This window comes from Columba livia, chromosome 1 (assembly GCF_036013475.1).
Source record: "Columba livia isolate bColLiv1 breed racing homer chromosome 1, bColLiv1.pat.W.v2, whole genome shotgun sequence".
Lineage (NCBI taxonomy): Eukaryota > Metazoa > Chordata > Aves > Columbiformes > Columbidae > Columba > Columba livia.
In genome coordinates, this window is record NC_088602.1 from 164234248 (window position 1) to 164250748 (window position 16501).

At 39.7% G+C, this 16501-nt stretch overlaps 2 protein-coding genes across 9 annotated transcripts in view; both read right to left on the reverse strand.

Moving 5' to 3' along the window:
- POC1B (POC1 centriolar protein B) overlaps positions 1-15736 on the reverse strand; it is a 55382-nt gene extending 39646 nt beyond the window's left edge. For 7 of the 8 annotated variants that reach the window (XR_010468266.1, XM_065042404.1, XM_065042386.1 and 4 more), the window contains exons 1-8: positions 15575-15736; positions 15329-15413; positions 6233-6404; positions 5260-5439; positions 3859-3966; positions 2860-2975; positions 2348-2481; positions 1529-1597 (exon numbers count right to left, since the gene is read on the reverse strand). Coding sequence is in view for 7 of the 8 variants with exons in the window: in XM_065042404.1 (XP_064898476.1) it covers positions 1529-1597; positions 2348-2481; positions 2860-2975; positions 3859-3966; positions 5260-5439; positions 6233-6404; positions 15329-15413; positions 15575-15589 (879 nt within the window). In the remaining variant the exon portion in view is untranslated. Of the gene's footprint in view, positions 1-1528; positions 1598-2347; positions 2482-2859; positions 2976-3858; positions 3967-5259; positions 5440-6232; positions 6405-7585; positions 7678-15328; positions 15414-15574 lie in introns of those variants that run through there. The other variant, XM_005508309.4, reaches the window with a different exon arrangement.
- GALNT4 (polypeptide N-acetylgalactosaminyltransferase 4) lies at positions 10277-15086 on the reverse strand. The gene has a single exon (XM_005508310.3). The coding sequence runs from the start codon at positions 14872-14874 to the stop codon at positions 13123-13125; it is 1752 nt and encodes a 583-aa protein (XP_005508367.1). The 5' UTR covers positions 14875-15086; the 3' UTR covers positions 10277-13122.
- Positions 15737-16501: the final 765 nt, after the last annotated feature.

The following is a 16501-nucleotide window of genomic DNA, read 5'->3' on the forward strand; positions in this document are numbered from 1 at the left end:
AAATTCAAAGGAGCCTTGCAATAAGAAAGGCATTCCCAGGTTATGCTGGCATTTATTTGGGAGGCTGAGTCAGGCTTAATACTATAGGTCCATCATCAGTTTCTCCAATGAAGCTTCTGTCATGTGACCTAGTTTAATATATGCACTTCCCCACAAGTTAAGTACAATATACCAACTGTCATAAAACTCAAAAGAAAGTACTCATGAAAAGTAAGGTCAGCAGTTCAGGATTACCGAAAAATCAAAGTTTCCTCTTGGAACTGAAAAATTATCATTAAATAAACCTTTAATATGGAAAACAAAAGATTAATGGCTCAAAGAATAAGTATCTTTTCCCCATTCTTGGTTGCATTTTTGTTTTGTTTTTCTTGTTTTTTGTTCGGATTTTGTTTGTTCATTTGTTTTGTTGTTGTCCTTTTCTTTTTCCGCTTGTAAAATTAATGTTGGAAGACTGCCAACATTTTAACTTTTCCAATGACTGCAAGTCTTGGCACTGCTACTTACTAATGCCTTGCAATTGAAAGCAATTTTGTTTTGTTTGAGTACTTTCAAGTCATTCTAGAAAGTGTGCTACTTGAAGCATCAAGCAAAAACCAGAAACAGACTGTATTCTTCCCAATGATACTGAATGTTTTTAACTGAAAAGTATTTATTATTTTCCAAGACTGTCTCTGTTACAAGCTGAAACACATTTCTGATGCCACAGAACAGAATATAAATGTGATTTGTGGTAAATTCAAAAGATCTTCATTTCTACAGCACAGCTTTCTGTGTCTACATTGAGCTTTTAGCTTTTTATAACAGGAGACAACAAAAAAGGCAACTACTATTAAGGAACATTTCAGACTGTGAAACTCTAAGCCTTGGGCTACAAAACTTTTTTCTTTTTGGAGAATGTGAAGACCTTATAGTTACAAAAATACTATCAAGCTTGGAATTTATCACAGCAGATGAAGATTAGTTATATAATTTGGTGTTTAATGTCAAACAACTTCTTTGGTTTGAATGCTCAAACAACTCTCTCTTGTATGAAATCCAGTACCTTGCTGTTTCACCAATGTAAACTAGCAAGGCTAATAGAAGATTTTTTTTCCCCCGAAAGTGTTCCCAGTAGTACAGCTTAATTCTTATGATTACAGAGTAGTGACTTCAAGTAAGTGAAAACCTAATGGAGCATGTAGGTGTTAATACTAGTTGCAACACAAATGTTGACACTGAACTACAACACAAACTATTTCTATTTAAATAACTTTCTTTTATTTCAATATGTAAAACAGAAGTGGCTAGTATTGTGGCGTTCTCATCATAACATCCAAGTGAAAGTAGTTAAAATAAAGTTTTAAAATTATGTATTTATCTTCCCCCCCCCCCTCAAATTTAACTTTAGGCTAAACAAAGTCTATATAACACACTCCTAGACAGAATGCATGTCAGCATACTGTAAATACAGTATGTCACAGTAACATGCTAATTAACTCTCATCTACTCTAACAACCATTAAGACATTTGAAGAGAGAATATCACAAACCTGAGCATCTGCTCCACCTGAGGCAAATTTCTCACCACCTTTTGAAAAAGCCACTGAAAGTACGGGTCCCTGAAAGGGAAAAAAAATAGCACACAGTAAAATTGTGCTATTACTGTAATCATGGTATTTTAATGCAATCAAAATGCAACACTTGTGCCATTTCCTAATATAGATTTTTCAATGTTAATAAAATAGGGAACAATTTAACTGCAGTGAAACTTTTGCAAAACAACTTGATTGAAGAACATTGCACACCTTTGTAAGATGCTGCATCAATTATTACAATCAATACTAAGAAAATAGTGGCATTTTCCTTAGATTTTATGTTTTAAGGCTACAATGAAAAAGCAAATATATATTACATTACTCAAGACAATATGTTTCAGTGACTTATTATCAAAAGTAAGGCTTGTTTTGCATTAAGAGGAAAGCGAGAAATTGTCTACCATTCTTAACAAAAGTTATCTTCCATAAGCTTACTCCTCCTTAGAAAGCACCGTTTTTCAATAGACAAAGACTAACATGTCAAATAATTGATTTTGATAATAAAAAGAGCGAATTATTAATTAATTCAGAACATGGTCTATGATGTAGCATTAAGCATGCATACAATATTAACAGATTAACTGCATGGTCATAGGTAAAAAATCGATGCATTTCTTTATCACTTGTGACAAGTTGTATAAATACAACATTTGGCTGTCCTGTAATCTGCAAGTTGCAAGATGCAAGACACAATGGCATTAATGTTACTTTCCCATTGAAAAGATACTGAACAACCTATTAAGATGTTCATTTAAATAAGGTTTTTGTGTATACCTTGTGTCCATGAAGAGTGTAAATAAGTCTTCCTTCTAAGAGGTCCAAAATCTTAAGGGTACCATCAGTAGAAGCAGTGATGAGATAGTTACCAGAAGGGTGGAACGATACACAATTAACCCCTGCTCTGTGAACTAATTTACAGAAGACAATATTCAAAAGACTATAGATATCTACTAATAGGAAATGTACCCTTTATCTCTTCACTCTTTTTTACTTCCCAAACAACAACCTACTTCATTTAAGGGAAAAAACAAACAAAGTGCTAGGACACAGACCACTCTGCAAACTATTTCTATTCTAAAACTTAAGAGAAGCATTGCAAAGGAATAATCAGGATTCAGGTTGGAGTTTTAGAGTTGCTAGACTGTAAAAAGATTACTTTACAAAACACCAACATGACCTGTTTGTACACTTCCCCCAGTAAGGAAAGAAATTGTACAATCTACATAAATCACATTTCATTACAAAGAACTCCATCCTAAAGAAAATACAAACTATGTTGTTTTTACCTTGGTAATGCTGCAGTAACTTTTTCATTCGAATATCCCACAGTTTCACTGTATGATTGGAACCTGCAGAAGCTATACAGGTACCGCTTGGGTTGAAATCCACAAAATTTGCAAATCTAAATAAAATTAATGAGAATAGAATGACTACATGTTTCCACAGAAATTTTTGGAGAGAGATATATCTAGAAAACCTTGTTAACACTGAGTTGCCACAAACTTGTGTGAAATCCACATGTATGGAAACTCATGTAAGGTATTTCAAGCAACTGAAATAAGCAACAGAAAACAAGATGTGCCTGACAGATCAGATTGCATAATCTGGCTTTTGTTAAAAAGATAGTACAACTGCTCTGACTCAAACCTTCACAGCTTGTGTTGGAGTACAAAGTTCCTAGCAAAAAGTGCTGCAAAGAGTTTGTAAGCAGCAAGTAAAATAATTTTGTCTAAGAGCAGAATATCCTGCGATAACCTATTAGCTTGGAAAAAGATAAAGATGGCAGCAACAAAATTAGCAAAGCACATACACAAGATTAATATTCCACTGCATTTCTTAATTAAAACTGCGGCTCCAAGATGTTTAAGAAAACTTCAGATAAGTAAAAGCAAGTATTTTCTAAACCTAAAAAGGCAGGTCACTGAAGTTAACAGAACACTGTTTTCACCAACAAGTGGAGAGTTCTTGAACTTCTTGTTGGAGCATTCAATAACAAACAGCATTACTGAAATGGGGAAAAAAAACATGAAAGCATTCAAAAATCCAAGAGCAATCTGAATTCTCTCTGGCTTATTTCTTGACTAGGGAAAAACTGGATAAGTGCAGCCAGTCAACCTCTTCAGAAAAAAAAAAAGTGAAATTATTTTTGTTTACACAGGTGGTAGAACGAAGTTTGGTCTATTATATTTTCAGATACAACATATATATGTTAACACCGCAAAACATGGATTTCATCTCATTAAAACTACACATTTATATTTCTCCTTTTTTGTAGTAACACTTACCCTTCATAATCTAAGAAGCTATCAATACAAGTTTTATTTCTTGTATCCCAGATCTTAACAGATTTATCCTCACTGCAAGAGGCTATTAGTCTTCCATCAGGGGAATACCTGGAATATGCAAATGAATACATTACTAAACAACGGATGCTACCTGAATGAGCATTAAAGATGTAATTGGCAAAACACCAGAACCAAGAAAGTCTGTTTGGAATTAAAATTTGTAACATTCGAAGAACATTTGAATTTCTCATAGTCTTCACAGAGTAATAAAACCTCCTCCCTCCACTCCTCCCAACACCCTCCTTATCCCCAACCCCATTTCACAATAAACTATGATTTTAAACATCCATAAGCAAGAGAAAGGGGCAGGGGAGGAGGTAACAGGAGGCTAAGGCTATCACTTCAGATGCCAAAGAGATAATTATAAAAAACTATAGGCAAAAAGACAAAGAGGACACAGCAGAAACTTGTGTTCCATACATATACATTAACCTACATATACATTCTCCTGTGAGTTCTCGCTAGACTTACGAACTGTCAGCAAAATATTAATTATTCCTAAACTGGCAAACTAGGTTTTTAAATAGGAAAATTGATTTGTCTATAGTTTCACCAATCCTTATTATTTCTCATATTAAGCAACTGCACAGGGACATTAGAATACTGTACAAGAACTTCCATATACCATTTCCTAGAGCTTTCATTTTTCTTCTCAATGATCAGACATGTCGGAGCTTTGTAGGGCTCTGCACCTCAGCAGTGTTAAAGTTCTTTCTCAAGAGGTTTAAATCAGGCCTCTTAGCTGCAGATTTTCCATTATTATGGAAAGAAAAACAAAACATACACACAGAAAAGAAGAATCTTTTCTTGCCTTTGAAGAGCTGCCCTGCCTTTAAATAGGGTGAGAACCTTAACCTGCAGTACAAAGACCATTTCTTTTACCTTTTCTAATTATGTAAGCTTAACACATTTTGACTCACGACCATTCCTTTATACCGCTTTTGTTCCAAGAATAGTTGACAAAACCCCTACCATGCATAACAAAACTAGAAGCAAGTGAATGCTGTGAAACAAGTTAATACAGCATAAAAACATACAGAATTGGAGAAACAGACAGGATACTGACTGAAAATAAATACAGATGACCTTATTTGTCCTTTAAAGTAAAAGAATTGACACACAGCAACAGATTTTGTATGTACACATGTTAACATAGAGCAAGCTTTCATACTTCAACTAGGAGATTTATATGTAACGTGCGTAAGACTGATTTATTCAATTGCATTATTAGTGATAGATCATTTATGCACAGATTTTTCTTCTCCCAGTTCTGCCCTAAGAACTAAAAACCCTGTGTTAGAAGTTTTGCTTCTTTACAAAGAGAATAAAAACAACACTTACTTGGCACAGCAAACCCAATGAGTGTGTTGGAATAGGGAAAACAAAAGACGCTGATGGCGAACACTCCATATTTTTATTGATTTATCATTGGACGCTGAAACTAGAAAGTGGCCATCATGCGAGAAGTTTACACAACGAACAGATGCTGTATGACCTTTCAGTACCGATGACTCTCCATGACTGCAAGGAAAAAAAAAAAAAACCACAACAAACAAACAACAAAAACCTCACACAATTATATTGAATTGAAAGAGTTTAAAATGCCACAAAACTCAAAGTTAACATATTTGAAATCTTATCCAAATGAAAAAGCAACATATACAGACTAAAATATTAGTGTTGTCAATAATTGTTTGCCTTATTTGTATATTAAATATTAGAGCAACAGATTTTGAAGTAATTGTATTTAATATGACCAATTTTAGAAGAGTGCAATTAACTAGCAGTATTAGCTTCCATAGGGTATTTGAACTAGCATTTACTATGTTTTTTGATATAGTAATCTACAAAACGCTTAAGAGTTAAAGTAACATCAGTCTTTCTAAGTTCATCCTGAATAGCTTGTAATCACTGCAGCTTGAGAGGAGTCTTAAAAGGCAAATTCAAAATATCTTCTTTTGCAAAAATGCTATTGTTTCCTTTATCACTTATCTCCCCAAAATGAAGTGCAGCCATGCAATCCTTATTAAAAGGAATACATCCTTTAGGCCAGAGAAATTGTACCAAGCATAGTTCTACACGCATTAAATTATCACTACTGAATTGCCATATTTTTCTGTGGAAACCATAGAATATTAAATGAAGAACAAAGTAACACAGTAAAGAACTGTGTTGCTTGTACTCTCAGTCTCTATTCCTGTCAATGCCCCGTCAGGGATATGGAAAGCAAAAAGAAACTTTTATTGGGTAAACACTCCAACAGTCAAATTTGCATTAATGAAACACACAGTCAGCATCACCCAGTTGCACTCACATGCAAGGAATCCATAGTCTGACAGTACGATCTTGAGAAGCCGAAGCAAGAAGCTGCCCATCTGGTGAGAACTGGATGCTGGTCACTGCTTCTGCATGGCCTATGAATTTGTAAGCTCTGCACTGTGCCTTCAACTTCCACACCATGAGAAACCTATCCAAAGAGGAGGTAGCTGGCAAGAAATGCAAGATATATCAGAAGTCGGGTCACCACTATTAGAAAAAAAATCGGAGCTAATGACTATGGACTTGGATTCACCAGTGAACTTACTGCACGTCAGTGGGAGGGAGCAGTTATTGGGTTTTAATGAATACTTGGCCAGAGCAGAAGCCTGACAGCCAGCAATGCCAACACCAGGCTTTTGGAAGGACATGAGAAGACTGGGAGGAGTAAAGGATAATTCTGAAAAGGTAGTTCTCCCACATTTTCAGCAAACTGGCTTACAAGTACTTTAAATATCTAGAACAACAACAACAACAAAAATCTAAAGCCAGACATCACACACATGTCATTAAGTATGAATCCAGATCTGGCATTACCAAATCCTGAGAACAGGAGACATCTTCACTTTGATCTCGGAGATGGAATTTGATTAAAGTATGAAGTGTTTAACTCTGATAAGACAGGCCAACTTAAACTCAAAATATAATATCTAACACTTCGGGTATCTAAAGTGAATATCCAAATACGATAATCGTATAATCTTATTTAAGTACCAGTTTTTTAATACTAACATCTATCCAGTTCAAAATGTAAAGTCAAGTTGTCAGTCTGCTAACAGAAAGAGACGAACTTTTTTTTTTTTGCAGTCACTTTACAGGTGGACCTTATTATCTATACTGGAAAAAGCAGACAAGGCTTTTACCAGAGCTTGATCATTTTCAGGGAACTATAAGCAGCAAAAACAACGAGCAGTTGAATTGAACTGACGAGTGTGATATTCCTGCACCCCTATACTCTTCATCTCTGCTAAGTGCTAGCAAGCAGATCATAAATAAAAACAAGGGACTCGCACTCCCACCCCTCATTTATAAAATTCCTACCCCTAGTGCAGCAAGTGAGGGAGAGTAAGAACAGGGACCTCCTGGAAGTAGAAGAGGACATGAAAAGGATGGTTCTTCCCTTCCCAGCCTCTTTCAGGCACCAACATAGTACAGAGGAACTGAGTTTGTTTATTAGCAAGGCAAGCCTCAAGCAAAATATTAGATATTAAACTCTCCTTACTGATTTGGCACAGGAATATTATTTTTACTCCCAAAAGACTAGATTCTGGTAAAAGATGTGGGACCGGACTATCCCCATGCCTATATCAATAGCCTTAAATTTGACACTAAAGTACAGGATATTACTTGCCTCCAACTTTTCAGAACTCTATTTCACAGCAGGCTGTTTCTAATTGTACTTCAATGATTTATTTCTTTCCTTTTGCTACAGAAAAATGTGACCTAGCATGGTATAAAACAGAAAGGAGGAAACAAAATGTAAGCTAAATAGAATTGAAAGCATCACATTGGAAATGTGAAACAGACAAGACTGATGGTTTCTGAAAAAAAAAAAAAAAACAAAAACAAAAAACAAAAACAAAAACAAAACAACAACAACAAAAACCTATCAAGTACCTATGGTACTTTCAGTTCTGAAAAAAATGAAGGAACTATTTCAAAAGATAACACTACAATAAATTCAAAGCCTGGTTTCTTGTAGCTTCCTCTCTCACAAATGGATTATCCTAAGGTTAACGAGACACGCAGGAATCTGAAGTTCTTCTTTCACATGGACATCCACAAGAGTCTTCCTTGTTGTCCCTCTGGACTCCCTGTTGCCTACACTCATCCTCTCTCCATCCTTAGGTAGGTTTCTCTCTTGAAGCCACTCACTTATTACCATGACACTCCAAGGCTATTATTATCACCAATACTGAAGTTTCAGCCCAGCTGACACCACCCCAGGGCTGACCGAGAGGAGAGGTTCAGGACCTGCACAGGAAAGGGTGAGTAACTGACAGATCTATTGCAGAATTATTTTAAGGCACACAGACTGACGTGACTCTATACCTGAGCAGCACAGGAGAGGCATAAACGCAGACAAAAAAGCTCTAAACCAAAATTCTGAAACTTTTTTCAACTTTGGCCCCCATCCTGCCAAGGAATCATAGAATACTTATGGTTGGAAGGGACCTTCAAAGGTCATCTAGTCCAACCCCTCTGCAACAAATAGAGACATCTTCAACTAGGTCAGGTTGCTCAGAGCAATGTCCAGCCTGGCCTTGAATGTTTCCAGGGATGGGGCACCTCCCACCTCTCTGTGCAACCTGTGCCAGTGTTTCACCACCCTCAAAAACCAGGTTTGGTTCCTTTACTGTTAACAACCTCAGCCAAGCCACACTATTCCCTGTTCAAACAGGTTAAAAATCAATTTTTGTGCATATGGCTAACACATAAGCATTTTGCTGTAACAGCAAACATTTTATCTTTGCTAACCACAGGCACTAAATAAGAGTCTACAGGGTAATGATGTTGCCAGCAATAATTTCTACTATCAATACTAATCTTAAACAGTTTTATACATGAAAAACTTACTACTATTATAAAATAAGCTTCTCTAGTTCTCTTTGTATTCCATTTTAAGGGATTTTGCCTATTTCATAACAATGCTTCTCCATTTTACTCAAGCACGGTATCTTAAGGATTGCTTCTTAATCCTTTATGCATTTTGCTTCCCTCAAGTTCATGTTGTCCATGTATTAAAGTGTTCAAAAAGAGGAGAGCGAGAACTTTCCAGGACAGATTACACGAGTTCCTACAGCAACGAAGACCAGACTCAGTTGATGCATTCTGTCAGCACTTAAGTAAGTAAAGGCAGCACTCTACAGTCTGACTTACAGTCACCAGACCACCAGTAAATGGTCCACAGCAGATCTCCAAGGACAAGTTAAAGTACTGTAACTGAAACAAAAGACATATAGAGGGTCCAGAATAATTTGTTAGGATGGGCCATACCACAAACAAGTCTGTTGCATGTGCTCCTCAGAGAAAACACTACATAGCCAGAACCATGTTTAGAGAGGTGAAAGACAAAAATTGTCCTTGCTGTCATAATTAAAATAATTGATCAACTGCAAAATATAACAGAAAGCAAACTGAAAATTCACACTGATCTGACTCCAATATGGAATGTAGTCCGCTTTATAACTTCAGTGGTTTTTTTAAATAATCAGTGCTTTCTGTACCCACCCAAGTAGAGCTGACACATCTCTAGGTAATTTGCTTTTCTGGTGATGAGTCATAACAGAATTAAATACCAAAGAGTGAAGACTTGGCATTATGCAAAGGCCAAGTTTACACACCGCTTTGCTGCAGTTCTCTAAACAGATATCCAGGCTTTACCTATGCCATGAAAAAAATGTTATGGTATTTGCAATGATGCCAAGTTCAGTTTACAAGTTGTGAATATTTATGGTATACATTTTCATATATACACATGTATGTATGAAGACACAAGGTGCCACACTGTAGAATTACTATTACACTCCCATTTCCCAGAATACCACAGTACCGACTACAAGTTGTGCAGAAGATCAGAAGATCCATACTTAGCCAGGCTTTAACATCTAGTTGTACCTCTTGGTCACCCTTTTTTTCCCCTCAAATACTTAGGAATCCCCAATATGATTAATTCAGTGCAAGAATTACAGGTCAGACAGAGTACAGGGCTGTGCGTATGACATGCCTATGAATATTCAGACACCACCCCACCAAAAAACCCACATGCTTCACAGGAACGTTGGAAATTTCAGTGTGATAAGGCACAACGTCACAATACAAACACATTTAACAGTGACTTGCAAGATTTCATTCTTGGAGGAAAACAATTACTAATCAAACATCTTTCAAGGGAACCAATCTGGAATTCTAAGCACAGTGGATGACTTACAAGGAACTTTTAATAACTCCCATAAGTTCAAGTTCGTGGCAGTTTTTTATTTTATGCTGCATATACAGACGCAAGCAGAAGGGACTTAAAGAAGCAGCACACTACCCAACATTTAATTATCATTCTGGATTTTATTTTTTTCAAAATAAATCCCAGAGCCCTCCCACATTTATTCAGTGTTAAGTCTACATTCAATTTCATTTAAGTCACCTAAAATCAGTAGTTTATATACAAGTGCTCCCCAAATTTTCCAAGTCCAACAACATAGAAAGTCTTTCAGAGTTTCAGATTTTCCAGAAATCTGCATGCACTGAAAACCATCTGAATTGGAATATTTCTGAAAAATTCCTGCAACTCAGTTCAAAATCAGGGAAATGTGAAATGGCAAGGTTTTTTTTTTTCCTCTCTATTTAGCTCCTCCCCCAACCTTTTTTATTCCCCTTAGGAATAAATTGAACTTTATTTATTTTAAGGTCCAGGTTATTTACTTTTGCTTGGTTTTTCTTCCTTTTACTTTTGTTATAACTACAAAAATATAATGAGAGGTGACGGGCAAATGGAGTAAGGGTTCAGATACATTAAGTTATTATCCCTGTAAGAGGCAGATTCACTTTGACTTATTGCTTAAATAGATAAGGAACACTTTGTCAGTTTTAACATGAAGGTAGTTCTTTATATGAAATGTAGTTTTTGCCAAGTCCTAGAAAAGTTAATTGTATAAAAGTTGCATAGTCTATATTCACACCATTAAATTACTTTCATCTGAGGAAACATGTATCGCACATAAAACTTGTGCTCTGCCATGTAGGAGAATCCAAGTCTTTTTCTTGTTATTTCTATGGAACATAGCAGTCTACAGCAAGCTTTTCACAAAAGCACATACTTTGTATAATATATTGCCCCAGCACATAATGACTGGCTGCTTTTTGAAATTTGATAAATGGTTCATTACTTTTACATCTACGAAAAGAATTCCTTGCTGCAAAGTGGAATGGAATTTTTCAGGAATGTCTCCCTTATATAGTAAAGAAGTTCCCTTTTTCTAAAAAAAAAAAAAAAAAAATGTCAGCTCAGGGAAAAGAAAAAAAAAATTGCAAGTAACAAGTAACCACCTAAAAATAAGTTAAAGACTTAAACCAACCCATGCCACACAGTGGCAAGCATTCTTAGCATAATTCAACACTACATTACCAGCTCCAAGTTTTCTCTTTCTGTTCCCCTTCTGTCTTAGCCTCCCTCCACCCAGATCGCTCAACTCTTTGAAACCACTAAGATTCAAGAATACACCTTAACTTGCTCTTGTTTCATTTTTGGCAAGTCTTCACTTATTTCAGGACTCACTTGCTCCCTTTTAACCCTTCTTCCTACTAACACCTGCAGCAAAAGTACACCTACTACTTTCTTTAAGTATCCAGACTCTTATTGCTTATTAGCTCAAGTTCCTACCTACCAGCCCCAGGTCAAGAATTACTACACCATGGCTACTGGAAAACATTATCACTTCACTAAAAACAACAACAAAAAAAAGCCAGAATGCCTGACCCATTAAGATAAGTGTTCAATTTAAATCATGTAAAGCTAAAAACATAGATACTAACACAAGATTTTTTTTTTTCAAGTACACAATATATCTATCACATCTACTGTCTATAATCACATTCAAAACAGATTAGTGACAGAATTCAAGGATCAATATTCTTCAAAACTCTACATAATAGGATACAGAAAACACTCTAAGCTGTTCTCTGAACCACCTAACCAACAAATCTTAGTTTCCTCCAAGCAGCCCTTTACTTTGTTAACTCCCTTCACTTCAGGAACTCCAGCTTCGCAACCTTACTCGAGGTCTCCCATGGTACTGTTGTGACTAGAAAGAGGCATCAAATGCTGCATTATCTCAAAACTCTAACTAGGGCTGAGGTATTCCAGCTGTTGCCAAAACACGATGCAAAAGAGACCAAGTTTTTTCCTGTGTCTCCTTCATCTACCCTGCTGGCAGACCTAAAGAAAAAAAAAAAAAAAAAAGGGTACATAGAACAGTCACATTAGCTACATGTCCCTAGGATGCCAGGCTTAACATAGAAAAGCTTACTCAGAGGCAAAATAAAATGTATAGCTAAGAAACAGCAGTAGTTAATGCAATTCTGTGCTGTCTCTCCTCCTCCATTACCTTTAAAACTGATTTTTTTACTTGTAGCCATCCCCATTTCTTCCCATTTGTGGTACTGCCAGCATGTCATTGGTTCAGCTGCTACCACACTCTTCTCTAAATGCATGAGAGCACCTGACTCACCCTCATGAGGTAACTTTGAGACTAGGCACAACACTGCAAAACAATGCCAAAGCCCATCTACTAAAGAAACTTCCTTTTCTTCAATGTAATATAACTGTCACCCCGAAACCCCTAGGAGAATGTAAATGCCCAGAAAACTGCAGACCACTACAAGACTTAAGATTCAACCTGCCACATCAATGTCAATTCAATCACATGCTACTGTACCATTACTTATAGATACATAAGTTATGAAGTACCTGCAATATAGGTCAGTTAATTCCTCTGCAAGAACCTTAACTTTTACTTCTGTAAGTAAAGATTCTTTACTGTCACGTATCATTACCTTGCAGGTCTAATATGTATTTTTTAAAGAAAATAAAATCCCTTCTCAGTCCACTCAAAAGCCTTTGTTTTACCATAATCAAGACAGACCAAAGTAAGAAAATAACAGATCAAAATTTTACAAAAATAAAAGGCATTATATCTGTATTCAATTTTTTAGAAACTAAACCCCAGTATTTACTTTTGCTTTCCATAGAGTTCACCACAGCAGATATACTTTCTACACCACTACAGATGCATCTGAAGACATTCCAAGGTAAACGTCTGCATGTTGCTATCTGCTCACAAATGTAAAAAGCTTGGAGATCTCGGTCCATTAGATTCATACAACCAGCAGTGATTATTTTTCAAATTTCCAAATCTGATTTTTATCTGCAGCATTACAAGTTCTCATTTGCACATCAGCACGTCCCTCAGCTGTACGATAAGCAGTAAGGCACTTTCCTGAATGAGGATGATAAATAGTCCCATCTTCTTTGAAATGCCATATAATAACTTCTGGGATGGGAGATCCATCTTTTGGGCAGTTCCTCATAGTTATGAAGTCTTCATGCTCAGGGACTTCAGCGCATAGCTCAGTTACAGAGTTAAATCGAATCTCCTTATTTGATGTGTATTCAAAAAACTGATTGCCTCCCTGACCATGACATCCAAAGAGAGAAAGGTGAGCCCCAGTAGGATGATTTTCTGGCAAGGCGTAGTCAAGGCACTCTGAAGCTATTCCTGCACTGCGGATAGCACCATGCCAGCCAGGACGATCTTCTGGTACATGCAACTCCGCAAATATGTTTTTTAAATACCAGTTAAAACTCTTGCATTTCAAACGCTCCCTTAGTATCTTCCTTTCAGAAAGATCTCCATAGTTTTCTTTTCTTGCTGAAGGATTCCTGTTGTAAAAGTGCTCTTTGTACTCATCCATCCACACCTCAGCAGCACGTGCCGTGTTCTGAAGGAAATTCGGTCTGGCATAGGGTGCGCGCTTTGGAAACACATGGCCTACGTGGGAGCATGGATGAATTTCCAACATGCCTCCACACTGCCAAACCCTAAATGATAATTCTAAGTTCTCCCCTCCCCAAACATCCATTCCGGTATCATAAGTACCCAAGTACTCAAAATACTTCTTGCTGACAGCAAACAAGCCACCAGCCATAGTTGGGGATCTGATTGGGTCAGTTTCAGATTTGCGCCTAAGACGTTCATGTTTAGGCACTGAGTGCCACTGGAAAGTTAGCCGCCAGTCAAAGCCCCCGATCATGGGTTCTGCTGTTTGCATGTAGTATTCAAACGTTTTCCAGTCAATGGTGTCAATGACAGGACAAACAATAACAGTCTCATTCTCAGCAATCCTCTCAAGCAGTGGTTCCAGCCAGCCAGAGACACATTCACAGTGACAGTCTAGGAATGTGAGGACATCACCGGTGGCAAAAGTAGCGCCAATTAAGCGTGCACGAACCAGTCCTTCTCGTTTGTTGGTTCTTATCAAACGAACTCTTTTCAGACTGCTTATGTATTTTTCAAGATCAGTCTTCAAATATACTTTATCACTCAAGTCATCCACCAGTATAATTTCTTTTAGAAGCACTGAAGGTGATGTCTCAAGAACACTATGTATTGTCCGCAGCAATGTTGACCAAGCTTCATTGTAAAAAGCAATTATTACAGATGTTGTAGGCAGTCTTCTGTAGTTGTAAGACTTAGCTTTACAGCCACTCAGTCGATTATCTTCAATGTGCCGGTGCAGAGAGATTTTATCACTCAAGTAAATGTTTATCGCATACTTCTCAATCAGCTCTTCTTCCTGCTTCTTTTCCTCAGAACTCAGCTGCAGGCGAGAAGGCTTACCCCACTCTCCTGGGGAATAAGGATCAGGCGGGGATTTGTCATAAACTGGACGAGCCAAATCCATAGCTTCTTCTGCTCTGTCAGAAAAGCGCCTCTCCCATTTCCCTTTGGTGATGCTCTCCCCGGCGAGGGAGGCACCGAAGGAAGAAACCGACAGCTCGACCACGAAGTATGCGATCATCAAGAAGCCGAGAAACACACAGCTTTTACGGACCCACGTCCATCTTCTCACCAGACGGATCCTCATCGTAGGCAATTAAAAGCAGCCCCAAGCTGAGAGGAGCTCCCTGACCGTGACCAGGACTGGGGGGCCCAGCTTCGGGCTCGGGTCGCCGGCCGAGTTTGCCGCCAGTCTCTCCGTGGCGGGCCCGGAGGTTTCCCGGGGGGCCGCGGCGCAGCAGCGGCGGCACGAAGCAGCCCCCCGCCCCTCCGGCCTCGGCGCTCCCCTCACTTACTTCCTCCTCCTCCTCCTCTCTCGCCGCGGGACAAACCCCTCCTCCCGCCTCGTGGTTTGCTCAAAAAGTTGTCGCTTAAGGAAGGGGCAGAGACTCCTCGGCCCGCCCGGCCGGCGGGGGAGCCCAGCCCACCCCGCCTCCGCGCCCGGCGGCTCCGCCGGCTGAGGGAGGGAAGGAAGGAAGATAGAAGGGAGGGAGGGAGCCGCCCCGCCCAAAAGCAAACAGCGCCCGGCCCCCGGCACTCACCCAGCCCCGCGCCGTCCGCATTGAAAGCGACGCCCGTCACCGCCGCTCTGTGGCCCCGGAGAGTCCGGATCAAAGCGGGGTCCTCCTGGGAGAGAGGGTGCGCACCGTCAGGCGCCGGGTGGGGGCCCCGCCTTCCCCCCGCCCCTCCGGAGCCGTTAACGTCCCGCACGCGGTGGGGACACGGCCGCTAAAGGGCTCTGCACCCTCCGCCGCCTCGGCTGCCCACGCCCGCCGCCGGGCCCTTACCAGCGCGGAGGCCATGGGCGGAGCGGGACGCCGCGGCAGCGGTTGCCGGAGCGGCGCGGCGGCCCGTCAAACCCCCCGCGCTCTAGTCACGGCCGGTCGAGCCCCGAATTCATCCGCGGCGCCAACAGCGCGTCTTTCGATCCGCCCATTCGCCGGCCGCCGCGGAGAGGCGGTGAGGCTGTGGATCCGCCCCTATCGGTTGTATAGGTGCTCGACTCCCTGTTAAAGGCGCAGAGCCGCAGCGCCCCTTGCGTTGCGTTGGGTACGGCGCGTGCCGTCGTCGGCGCCTCCGTGGGTGCTGGAGAGACGGGGCCTGGGGGTCATTATTTGAAAAAGAGAAGTGGTACTCGGCACTGGTGAGGTCCCACCTTGAACACCGTGTTCAGTTTTGGGCCCCTCATCATAAGAAAGACATTGAGGTACTAGAGAGATTGCAGAGGAGGGTGATGAAGCTGGTGAGGGGTCTAGGGCACTAGTCTGATGAGGAGCAGCTGAGGGAACTGGGGCTGTTTAGCCTGGAGAAAAGGAGGCTGAGGGGAGACCTTATCGCTGTCTACAACTACCTGAAAGGAGGTTGTAGCATGGAGGGTGTTGGTCTCTTCTCACAAGTAGCAAGTGACAAAACAAGGGAAAATGACCTCAAGTTGTGCCGGGGGGGGGGTTAGATTGGATATCAGGGAAAACTTCTTCATGGAAAGGGTTGTCAGGCATTGGAACAGGCTGCCCAGGGAAGTGTGGAGTCACCATCCCTGGAGGTGTTTAAGAGGCATTTAGATGAGATTCTTAGGGACATGGTTTAGTGCTAGAGTTAGATTTGGTTATGGTTGGACTCGATGATCCTGAGGGTCTCTTCCAACTGAAGTGATTCTGTGAAAAAAAGACCAACCCTCAAACCCCATTTTTTTTCTTCCAGCCGGTGAGGGAGCA